Source organism: Heteronotia binoei, chromosome 13, assembly GCF_032191835.1.
Source record: "Heteronotia binoei isolate CCM8104 ecotype False Entrance Well chromosome 13, APGP_CSIRO_Hbin_v1, whole genome shotgun sequence".
NCBI lineage: Eukaryota > Metazoa > Chordata > Lepidosauria > Squamata > Gekkonidae > Heteronotia > Heteronotia binoei.
The window spans coordinates 39741467-39754538 of record NC_083235.1 but is presented as its reverse complement, the minus strand read 5'-3'; the positions used below and the strand labels follow the sequence as shown (position 1 = coordinate 39754538).

At 39.7% G+C, this 13072-nt stretch overlaps 1 protein-coding gene across 1 annotated transcript in view; it reads right to left on the bottom strand.

Moving 5' to 3' along the window:
• Positions 1-11941, bottom strand: part of LOC132581046 (uncharacterized protein K02A2.6-like) — a gene marked incomplete at its 3' end in the record, with an annotated part of 49664 nt that extends 37723 nt beyond the window's left edge. Inside the window, exon 1 of the mRNA XM_060252084.1 lies at positions 11368-11941. Within this exon, the coding sequence (XP_060108067.1) occupies positions 11368-11941 (574 nt within the window). The remainder of the gene's footprint in view (positions 1-11367) is intronic.
• Positions 11942-13072: the final 1131 nt, after the last annotated feature.

The following is a 13072-nucleotide window of genomic DNA, read 5'->3' as shown; positions in this document are numbered from 1 at the left end:
CTGGAACTATTCCCACGTATCAGCTGCAATATATAGCCTAATAGCACCTGCCTCGCTATGGACTCTAATAGTGTTGAGCTATTTATCAGTTTTCCAGGTAAAATTTCCTCCCATCTCCCTCAATAGGGCAATTGCTTGCACATGATGTTCAATAAGAGATTGCTATAATGGGCAGACTGTTTCCAGCATCCTAAAGAAGAAATGTAAAGATTAATTTACAGCCAGTTCTGTTATCCCCCCTCCCCCTATGAAAGAATAGATATGAAAGGAAGCCTGTGAAAATGGGATAGCCATGGCATAGATTCTGGGCCAAACTAGACAAGTAGACCTAGTTAGCCCCAGGGATGCACTACCGTTTTAGAGAGTGAGTTGTGGAAGCCCAGTTCTGGTCAGGACCAGCCTGTGGTCGAGGGATGGTGAGGATCTTGCCTTTCCCATGTACCATTTTGCCAACCTGAAATAATCCTGGGAGGAATATGGACAAATAATGCCCTCCCCACTGTTTCAGGATGGAAAAATGGCAGAAGGGGGGGGGAGCAGGATCCTCTCCCTTCAAGCTGTAGCAATCCTGACCAGAATCGGGACCCCATTAAGCAGTTTCAAAGCATTCCCATGTGATAACTCATTCTCTAAAATGGTGCTGTATCCTTGGGAGTGCCTGTCATGTCAAGTCTTGACCCCTGTGCCTTCAACAAATGCTGTTTGGGCAGAATATTTACCCCCTTCAGTGGGCATATTGCACCTCTGCCCAAGCTCTGATGGCCTTAAAAATCTTATACAGCCTCACTGGGAAGCCTGGTGGGTAGGAGCCCTCCTCAGGGACGCCTGTTCCAGAGGCATGGAGCAACCACCAAAAAGGCTCAAGCCTGAACTGTTGCCGAGCTTGCCTTTGTTTGGGGAAGTGGGTGCTGATACTAGGTAGGCTAGGTAGAAAGTTCTGCAAAATACAATTCCATCTATTTCTCCTAAATGGTAGAAGAAGGCAGCAATCTAGGGTAGGAGATAAAATGATGCATAAAGGCACACATCTCTCTCCTCCCCTCTCTTAGGACTTTGTATTTTTATATTCTATAGTATATTATGGTATGTTGTTATTTTCAATGATGTGCTCTTTATGAGTTTGCTTGATTATAGCATGCTTTTTGATGTGTGGTTTCTGTGGAATGAAATATAAAAGATTTAAACAAGTAACAACAGATAAAGGTGAGACTCAGTTAGAAATAAAGGTGGATCCATGCTGATTATTTTAATTTTTTTGAGATGAGAAGCTAAATTAAACACACAGGCAGTTTAGGAGGGTTGCAAAAATTAAAGATTTTAGTGGATTCCTAGATTGATCTCAAAAGTTGAGTCAGATTCTTTAATGTGGGTAATTGTTTCCTTTGGTTTCAATATATTTCCTGATGTAGCTTCTTGCCTTCCCTCTCACTAAATTAAGATAAAATTCTCAGAGATGGCATCATTTGCCCAAGAGATACCCTCTCCAAATGAAACTTTTTAAACATCTTTGTGATGTTTGTTCAGATTCAGACTTTCAGAGGATTTATAAATTAGCATGTTTCAGCTCAGATTAGTAAAGTTCCGACTGCACATCCCTTCTCTATTTGCCTACTGTAGTACCCAGTGTTAAAAGTTTGTGTAGAATATGGGATGCATTGTCTAGAAGTTAGGTTTTCTCAGAGCTTTTTTTTTTATCAGGAATGCACAGGAACGGCTGGCTTGGCGTAAGGGGGTGTAGCCTGATATCCAAATGAGTTCTTGCTGGGCTTTTTTGGGTAGGTTTTCTAGGGAAGATTTGGCTGTGAATGGATATGGAGAAGGGAAGGATGATTGTCAGCCAGGGCAGTGCAGTTCCACTCAACAACAGGGTTGCTAGATGTTACCAATTAAGACTTGATCAATGAGGCATTAACGTGGTTAACAACGAAGCAACCTTACACTGAGTCATACCGTTGGTCCACCAAGGTCAATATTATGTAGCAGTGATCTTGGGCAGAGAAAGGTACTTTCTAGCACATATTTCTTTAGAGGCATTAATCAGAGATGCCAAGGAGTGAACCTAGGACCTTCTGCATGCAAAGCAGATACTTTGCCACTAAGTCACAGCTTTCCTCCTTAGGCCCATTATGCCCAATAAATTTCAGGCAGGAACATATGAGAGACCATGTGATTGAGGATTTATCATTAGCATAGTTGTTTGATCATTTTTTCTACAAATTAGTCTAAAGAGTTTTTGAAAAGTTTCATTTTAAAACTGTATCACTTGTTAGGCTGCTTCTTTCCCATTGTTTGCCATTGTGCTTTTGAATGTTATCTTCACCATGGAAAACTTTAATTTGCATTTAAAAGAGGTAAGCTCCTAGAAAGGCTGTGGTAGCTAGATACCAAATTCTGTGCAGAATTCCACATAAACTGAATTATAGAAGAAATATATGTCTCATTTTTACAATTCAGCATAACAGTTCAAATAAGAAACACAACTAAATTGTGGACACAGGCAGTTCTGTGTATAACCACAAATAAATGGCACTGCCAGTTAGAACAACACTTCAAACTTGACTGAGCCAACATGCCTTTACAGAAAATATTAGCAGAAGTTTTCTGCCTTATGGAAGGTGAATTGTGAATTATAACCAAAGAGGGTGAAAGAGTTTAGAGATGCCCACTTGAGAAGCAACAAGGGACCTTTTCAAATTAGGCAAATAATCAGGTTCTACCCCGGAGCCAGTATGGTGTAGGGGTTAAGTGCACAGACTCTTATCTGGGAGAACCAGGTTTGGTTCCCCATTCCAACACACACACCTGCTGATGTGACCTTGAGTCAGTCACAAGTTCTCACAGAGCTGTTCCTCTCAAGAGCAGTTTCTGTGAGAGCTCTCTCAGCTCCACCCACCTCACAGGGTGTCTGTTGTGGGGACAGCAAGGAAAAGGAGATGTAAGCTGCTCTGAGACTCCTTCCAGTAATGAAGGGTGGGATATACATCCAATCTTCTCTTCTTCATCAGTTTTGATGTAATGGCCGAAGTGCTGGTCTATGACCAAATAGACTTGGAGGTGAAGATCATAGATCACTCAACATCTTTGGACCATGCAAGGAAGGAAGAGGGAGGTTAATCCTTCCACCCTTAGTTTCACTAATCAGCACCCTTCTTCCCACACTGTTATTAGCCTGAACTGAGGGGGAAAAAAGATGGTTGCCCTTCTCTTGCCCATCATTTTCCTTTAAAGCAGGGGTGTCAAACTCATTTGCTATGAGGGCCAGATCTGTCAAAAATGAGACCTCTTGGGCCAGACCATGTGTTTCATAAAATGTAATGCCAGGCAGCAGAGACATAAGCATTATAAAAGATACAAACACAATTAAAGATTTTTTTAAAAAAGAAAAATTAAATAAAACATTCTTTAAAGATTAAAACTCTTGCAATATTTTATTTAACAGCTGAAGGAAGCAAGAAAGATGGAGAAGGAAGCAGACTTGCTCGCAGGCCTGATAGGAGCCCTCTGGGAGCCTGATTTGGTCCCCAGGCGACACGTTTAACACCCCTGCTTTAAAGGATGTGTGAATGTGGAGAGTGGTTTAGGCATGAAGCTGCCTTCTAATGAGACAGAACATTGGTCTGTCAAGGTCAGTACTGTCTACTCTGACTGACAGTGGCTCCGTGGTAGCAGTTCTCAGGAGATGGTGCCAGGGATTGAACCTGCATAGAAAGCGTATATTCTACCACCGACTGAACCATGGCTCCTCCCAGCCAGTTTAGTTTCAGTTAGTGACACTGTGTAGGGGGAGATGTTTCAAACCCCTATGCTTCTCCTTGTGCAGCCTTAGGGCCTTTTATGGTTATAACTGCTAAAAAGGATTCTTGGAAGATCAGCTAGCATTGCAAACTAGATAAATTAGACTGGAGAGAGATTAATTCCTGGAGATTTCTTGTAACCTCTTGAGTAGTCAATTATATTCATGTATTCTGAAGTGAGCCCTACAGTATTCAGAGAAGTTGTACCTTGGTAGGTGTGTTGAATTTCAGCCTTAATATTATTGGTCATGCTTTAGAGCATAGTTAGGATCTGGCTTCACACAACACACCAGTTATACCTCGCAGTAGTTTCTTTAGAGTGGTTAGTGCATGAAGGGCAGGAATTAGGAAACAGTGAAGCCATAGTAGGTGCTGTGTTAAAGGACTTAAAGATCATCTGCTTTTATCTCTCCAGGAACTTATGTAATAAAGATGGACCAACAAGCTGCATCCTTTCTGCTCTGTACAACAAACAAGGACCATGGTCTGTACAGCACAAAGCCAACAAGAAAGCCAGACAGAATAGCAATCCTCTTAAAGCAATACAACATTTATTGAATAGAATAGAAGTACACACTATAGTAGAATAGAAGTACACATTATACACATACCCATAAGGATAATGCATAATACAGCAAACATGTTCACCACTCAACAGGTAAAGAGAAATAGTCTCAAAAACTAAGTCCCAACCACTCCAAACTAATAATACAGTCTAATGTCCCTGTATTATTAGGTGCTTGTTGACTTCTCTGGACCTGGAGACTCTTCTCCCAAAAATGGGGGTGCAAGAACCTTGAGCTCAACAATAATTTTGTCTCTTTTTCAAGAGCCCTGGTCCACCCTGCTGTACATACTCTTTGAAAATGTTTACAGTTGTTTCAAAAACAGAACAAGATAAAGCCTTCACTGTTTTCAAATACTGCAATGCACATCCTTCTAGTCGGCTCCTTGTTGTATGCTGCACAACCTGAATAAACTCTCCACTTCTCTTTTTAGTATCAAACATTTCTCTTTTTAGTATCAAACATTTTTATTTTGCAATATATTGAAAAGTATTCTACTATCAAAATTTAAATATAATTCTTCAATACATTACATAATTTCCCACCCTCCAATTTATGACCTCCGCCGGTATACAAAACAAATTAAAAACTTTTTAAAAGTAAAAATTCACATATATAGAATCTTAACTAAAAGTTAGCATTCACTTAACTTTATCTTAACTCCAATATAACAACTATTCTTGTTCCTTAACTTAATTCTTATTCATCAATATTACATATTTAATCAGATAACCATAATCAATTCTTCTTTTCACTTTAAGAGTTCAATTAATACTTATTAAACATTAAACATAAAATTCATAGTCATGGAGTCATCTCTAAAAATTATTCAAATCTTGATCATACCTTAACTCACGTAAGTTTACTATATTAACTCAGCTACTTATATTTCACTACTAAAACAGTACTCAATAATCACAGTCCTTCTTTCTCTTTTAGAGTTCAATTAATGTTATCAAAAACCACTAAATGACTCACCTTCCATTGTATCTCCACATAATTTTGGAATTTATTCCAGTCTTCTTTATATTTCTCCAGATTACAGTCTTTTAAGATTCTAGTAAGTTTGTCCATTTCACTCCAATTAAGAACCTTTAAGATCCAGTCCCATTTTTCAGGTATTCTGTCTTGCTTCCACATTTGCTCATACAATGTTCTCGCAGCTGAAAGCAAATACCACAACAAAGTCCTATCTTGCTTCGGAAAGCTTTCTATTTGTAATCCCAGCAAGAAAACATCTGGAGTTCTCTTAATATTATATCCCAAGATTTTTGATATCTGTTGTTGAACCATAAGCCAATATTGCTTCGCTTTTTCACAAGTCCACCACATGTGATAGAAAGAACCTTCATGTTTTTTACATTTCCAACACATACCAGAGACTTTTTTTTCATATTTATTTATTCATTTTACACTATATTAAGACATACAACATATAACACCCAGTGTCACTTTTCTCCACACCTCGTGCATTTCGCCATTCGTAGACCTTTAGTTGTCCTTCTCATATCCTAAATGCTATTAACAAAAACTGACCACACTCGCTCGAATTTCGCCCCCTGTCCTTGTCGTACACAAAATACTTTTTCATGACATGCCAGTTGTAACATTTCATCTTTCCATTGTAGCAGAGAGCCAGAAAAAGGACCTTTCCATTGTCTTAAAATGATTCTTTTAGCTGTTATCATTGCCCGACATAACAACATTTTCTGTTCCCTTGTTAACCCCCACAGTGCCGGAACATAATTTAAAATATATAATGTCAAAGGAAACCGACACTGTAGGTTCAACACACGTTTAACATATCGAGTAATCTGATACCAAAATTCTGATAATATTGGGCATTCATATAACATGTGTTTTATGTCTGCCTCTAAGTTATTACAGCACCAGCATCTCGAATTCGGTTTCATACCACGTTTATATAGCCGCATCGGCGTCCAATAAGTTCTAAAAATAATCTTTTGATGTATTAATATTAATCTTAGTTCAAATGCCGTTTTCTTTACATTTTGACAGATCGCTTTCCATTGCTGTGGCAATAAGGCGCTATTCAGCTCCACATTCCATTTATGTCTTAATTCAACCAGCTCATGTACATTTTTTATTAACAGCTTATTATAAATCTTTTTCCGACCATCCTGTTCATGTATTTTATCAATTACTGCCTGTAGTATCTCTGGACACTCTGGAGCAGCCAGTGCATCTGGTCCATATTGTGCTCTTAATAAATGTTTCAGTTGATAATAACACCAAAGCTGGTTATTCTTCAAATTAAATTTCTGCAAAAATTCCTGATTAGCTAGAAACTCATCCTGAGAATTTTTAATTTGATCTAATGTAAGTATACTGGCATACATCCATTGCTTCCATTTAATTTTCTGGCCCCCAATTTTTACTAAAGGATTGTCCCACAATGTCATTTTTTCATGTGCAAATCTTTCAAACTGTAATCTAGCACTTAATCTTTCCCAGGCCGTCCTAGTTGCAACAATTGCAATTGGTATTTCATTGTCCCTATTTACAAACTGAGACCCCAGAGCTTGCCAACCCAATATTGGATTAATAGCCGCAGTTTCCAATTCACCCCAACTTGTTTCGGGTAATCCAGTTCGCCAATGCTTAATCATAGATATCATATATGTCCAGTGATATAACTGTAAATCTGGCAGCCCAAAACCGCCCTCTGAAATCGGAATCTGTAATCTCTTTAAAGAAATTTTCACACTTCCTGCACCCCATAAAAACATTCTAATTAACTTATCAATTCTCCTAAACCAGTAAGCGTTAATTACCACATGTAAACCCCTAACTATATAAAACAGACGCGGGAGTACATTCATTTTTAAAGCATTAATCCTGCCCCATAATGACAGTGGTAGCTGTCCCCATCGTTGCAAGTCCATCTCCACAGCAGACAGTATATTTTCCATGTTAATTTGAACAAACTTCTTAACATCCTTCGGGATCTGTATACCCAGGTATTTTAAACTTTCCGATTTAATTTGAAATTGCACACTAATTTCTTGTGATAATGGGGTTCCCTTACCAATTTGCAATAGCTCTGATTTATTCCAATTAATTTTGTACCCTGCCACTTTACCAAATTGGTTTATAATTTCCATAGTTATCCGCAGTGACTTTTCTATGTTAGTAAGCATTAATAAAATGTCATCTGCGTATAGCAAGATTTTATATTGGTACTCCCTAAACTTAAAACCCTGAATCAACCCATTCTGTCTAATTGCTAAGGCTAGTGGTTCTAGGGCAAGATCAAATAGAAGTGGTGAGAGCAGACAGCCCTGTCGCACTCCTTTTTGCAGTGAAATCACCTTAGATATCGCACCATTAACTTTTATTTGCGAGGTAGGGTCATGATATAATACCCGAACCCAGTTAATAAAATAATTTGGAATAGCCATTTGTTCCATTATAGCTATCATATAATCCCTAGGGATTTGATCAAATGCTTTTTCAGCATCTAGGGACAGGATTGCCACTTGCTCCTGAGTATCATTATATAAACTAATCAAATCCGTAACTAACCTAATATTATTAGTACCTTGCCTATTTTTAATAAAACCTGCCTGGTCGCGATGATTCAGTGTAGGGATGACACCTTGCAACCTCGTTGCCAAAATAGTAGCAACAATTTTTAAATCTACATTCAACAATGAGATTGGTCTGTAGTTTGTACATTTTGAAGATTCTTTCCCAGGTTTTAAAATGAGCGCTATTAATGCATCACCCAGGTGATTTCCAGGTTGATTCACATGAATCCAATATGTATATAATTTGAGGAGTTTTGGAGCTAGTATATCACTAAATTTTATGTACAAGTTAGTCGTGAACCCATCGGGCCCCGGGGAGGTCCCTGGGGCCAGTGCGCTAATTGCAAACTTAATTTCTGCTAACGAAATTGGGGTGTTCAGCACTTGTTGTTGTTCCTGTGAAAGTCTAGGGATTGTTATATGTTGTAAAAAATTGATTAAGATTCTGCTCATTTATTGGTATTGGGGCTTTATAAAGCTCTGCATAGTAGTTTTGAAACTGCTCTGCTATTGTTGAGGGGGTTTAATAAATCTGGCCTTGTGCGTCAATAATCTGTGGTACCCAGTTACTTTCTATCTGTTTTTTCAGCTGAGCCACCAATATGCGACTAGGTTTCTCTGCTAATTCCCACCTTGTCTGTTTCATGTTAAACAGAATGCTTGATGCCTTATAAGTTCTGAGGGTATTCAACTCTAAACTGACCTGCTGAATCTTCCTATATTGATTAATAGTTGGAGCTTGGTACATAACTTCCCAAAGGTTATTCAGTTGTGCCTCCAGAGTTACCTCTCTGTTTGCTGCTTCTTTCTTTTTAAAAGCAGAGTAGGCAATAATCCAACCTCTCAAGGTTACCTTTAAGGCTTCCCACAATGTAATGTAGCTTGATACTGCACCTTCATTCAACTCCCAAAAGTGTTGTAGTTCCCTTATAAATTGTAAGCAAAATTGTTCATCATTCAATAGCTGGTTATTAAACCGCCATATTGCCTGACTTTTAAATTGTTTGTTGGTTTCCATTTCCAAAATAATCATATTATGATCTAAGAAGGAGCTGGGAACAATCTCACACTTCTCTACCATACCTCTCAATACTTTAGGAATAAAAAAAAAGTCTATACGACTTGCCGTGTTATGCCTTGGGGAGTAATATGAAAACGCTTTCATATTTTTATGGGTTTCTCGCCAAGGATCTATTAAATTCAATTCCTTCATAGCACTTAATATTGCTTCTCTATTACTCCTAAGGCCTGCACTCATATTATTACTTTGATCTAAGACAAGATCTAAGGTTACGTTAAAATCACCAGCCATATAGAGAAACATATATGATTTTCCTAACAAATATCCAAATATTTTATGAAAAATGTCTGGGTCCTCCACGTTCGGCCCATATATATTGATCAGAATGATCCTCTGTCCTTGGGCATACCCTTCTACTATTACAAACCGCCCATCTTTATCTATCTCCACATGTTCTTTTACAAACCCAACTTTCTCACCTATTACAATAGCAACCCCTCTAGCGTTAGTGCAATAGCTTGTCATGAATACCTGGTCTGTTTGTTTTCTCTTAAGCCATTTTTCTTCCCCTGTGACCAGATGTGTTTCCTGGAACATCCGAATATCTATAGTTTCCATTTGTGGTAAGGCTGCTATCATAAAACGTTTTTTTGGGGAGCGCATTCCCCTAACATTTAAAGATAATAATTTAAGCATTTGGGCACATAAGCTTGTAATTATAACATTGTCTCGGTATAGCGAAATGTGACATATGTGACCCACCACCCATCTTTACCCTCACCCACACTATAGGCTCCCACAGGTCAAACGTGCTCTTTAATTCGAACCTCACTCCGTATCCTAACTCTCAGATAGCAGCCGCTGCCAAGTCCGCGTTTTTTCATCTTAGGCGGGCAAGGCAGCTGGCCCCCTTTTTGGAGCGCGACGACCTAGCAACAGTGATCCACGCTACGGTCACCTCGAGGTTAGACTACTGTAATGCCCTCTACATGGGGCTGCCCCTGTCCCGAACTCGGAAATTGCAGCTGGTGCAGAATGCCGCGGCCCGGCTGTTATTAGGTCTCCCAAAGCGGGAACACATTCAGCCGGGTCTTCGGACCCTGCACTGGCTTCCAGTAATATACCGAGTCCGGTACAAGGTGCTGGTTATCACCTTTAAAGCCCTATATGGCTTGGGACCTGTCTACCTGAAGGACCGTCTTTCCCCGCACGTTCCCCAGAGAGTACTGAGGTCGGGAACACAAAATCTCCTTACTATCCCTGGGCCGAAGGAAGCCCGGTTGAAGTCCACCAGAGAAAGGGCTTTCTCTGTTATGGCCCCTACATGGTGGAATCAGCTGCCGGAAGAGGTGAGGGCCCTGCGGGACCTTGTTCAGTTCCGCAGGGCCTGTAAGACGACCCTCTTCCGGCTAGCCTATACTTAGCTTGAGAATTTTACTGTAACTTGCTGGATTCCTTTTATATATAGCTGAAATATTTATGTGTATTAATAACTAGGGTTTTATCTGTTTTATCTGTTTTATCTGTTTTAAATATGGATCCCTTTATATGTGTAATTTTGATGGATCTACTATTGGAAGCCGCCCTGAGCCACTTGTGGGAAGGGCGGGGTATAAATCTTAAATAAATAAATAAATAAGGGGTATCTAGATAATTATACCATATTATTCCTATTTATATCTCTATCACTTTACTTCATTATACATAATTCTATAATTTGTAAAGACAGAAAAGAAAAAAGAAGGCAAAAAAACAAAAAAAAATACCCCTTCCCCTCCAAACCCTATCTATACTAATGTATTATTCACTTATATATATGTAGGTGATTTTTTTTTAAACTTTCTATTTCTTAATTTCCTCATAATAATTCTAAATACACTCTAAGCACTACTTATTCCCTCATTAGGTAACACTTCTACAATATGTCCACAACAGAAAGATATAGTACTGAATACACTTTACTCCCTCACCCCCCCCCCCACCCACACACCAGCTGTAATTTGATCCGGTCTACCAAGGCTGTTCCTTAACCATCGCCATCTGCAACAAACTCCGTACTATACCCGGCCATCTAGTCTTTCAACAGTGCTAAGTGTCCATCCTGGAAGGCAAAGTTTTCTCTGGTAGAGGCAGTTTCTGCAGGAATTCCTCCGCCGCACGGGGAGTTTGAAAAGAGTGCCTAATGCTGTCTTTAATTATAATACACACTGCAGGATAATGAACAAAGCACTGTAAGCTTCTCTCGCTTGCCATTCTCTTTGTTTCTTTATAAGCCAGCCGTTTTTTTAATATTGCCGGACTGTAATCTGAGGAAATAGTCATCTTAGTAATAGTTCCAGGGGCAGAGGCAATTGCTCTAGCGGCATGAAGAACCTCATCTCTGTTAGCTGTTCTTAAAAAAACAACCACCAGTATAGTTAATGGGGGGCCATTACGTTGGGGGCGATTCCATTTATGTATCTCCCGTATGTCGAACTGGTAATCCCCCGGCATCTTTAACTCCTTCCTAAACACGTTCTCAACATGAGTAATTAGTTCCTTCCCCCCAATGTTAGGTACCTCCATTCCAATGACACGTAGATTGTATCTGCGTTGCCAGGCTTCAAGTGCCTCCACCCGAGTGCCTGTTTCTTCCATAGTTTTTTGTTGTTCTGTTAGGCTTTTTTCCATGTCAGCTATTTTTGTTTCATGTTGCTGTAATAAGGCTTGGGTATTTGTTGCAGAGTCTTGCAATTGTTGCACCATTTCTGGGAGTGGGGTGAGCGTCTGCAAGCACGCCACCACCTGCGTCACTTTTGACACCAGCTCGTTTAATGTCGCCGCCATTGTCTCCAGTGTTGGAGGGGATGCCGGGGTTGTCTGGGACATGCTCGTACCTTCTCCTGCTGTTGCTGCTGTTACTGCAGAGGCTTCTGCCACGGCTCCTTGTAATTCCTCTCCTTCCTCCTCCTCCGTTACAGCATTTTTATCCGAGGTTTGCTTCTTTCTTTTCCTGTGGGAAGCTGACATAAGCGCTTTCCCACACCGCAGCAGCAGGTTTCTGTTTGTAAGACCACTTATCAGAAGAATGATAAATAGCTCGTTAACCCCCGCGTTTTCTCGCTTTCCAGTTACTTAGTAATTCATCTTATATATAATCTCAATTGCAAGCATGCGGCGAGGAGCTATATTTTCTAAATAACGGGTTTCGCTTGAAAGCTTGCCGGAGCGACAGCCGGAGACTGCTTACTCACTCCATCACGTGACCGGAAGCCCAACACATACCAGAGACTTGATTACTCATTTTTGCTAATTTTTTTAGGCGTCATATACCATCTGTACAGCATTTTGAAACAGTTCTCTTTTATATTATAACACGTTGAAATTTTCATAGAGTTCTTCCATAGGTGTTCCCACGTCTCCATTTGTATTTCTTTGTTAAAGTTTATTGCCCATTTAATCATTTGAGATTTCACAACCTCCTCTTCTGTAGACCATTTCAGTAACAACTTATAAGTCCTTGAAATCAATTTTTCATTTTCACCCAACAGCATTTTTTCCATTTATGTTTTTTCGTATCTTATACCTGTACTCCTGATATCTTTTTCTATCAAGCTTTTAATTTGAAGCAGTTGGAACCAGTCAAATTTTCCCTGCAATTCTTCAGCCGATTTCATTTCTACTTTACCTCCCTGAAATTTTAGCAGTTGTTCATATGATACATATTTCTCTTCTCATGGACTTTGAGACAATTTTATAACTTCAGTTGGCACTATCCAAAATGGTTTTCTCTCATCACCATATTTATTATATTTTTCCAAGTATTCAACAAGTTCCTCCTTATATAATGGTGTGAGAAAAATCCATCCATCTTCTCTTTCCCATAATACAAATAAGCATGCTGTCACGGGCTGGGGCCAGGTCAGGCGAGGTCCAGGGGCAGTCCAAGGTCTGTAGCTGGTGGACAAAGAAGGTCCAAAGCGCCAAAACCGAATTGCAGTCCAGGTATCGCAGGTCAGAGATTCAGAAGCCGAAGTCAGGAAGTCCAGAAGTCAAAGCCAAAGTCAGGGGGTCCAGAAGCCAGAGTCAGAAGCCGAAGTGGATGCTAGAACGTCAGGTAAGTGACTAGTTGCTTCCACAAAGCCTCCTCCCAAAGCCCAC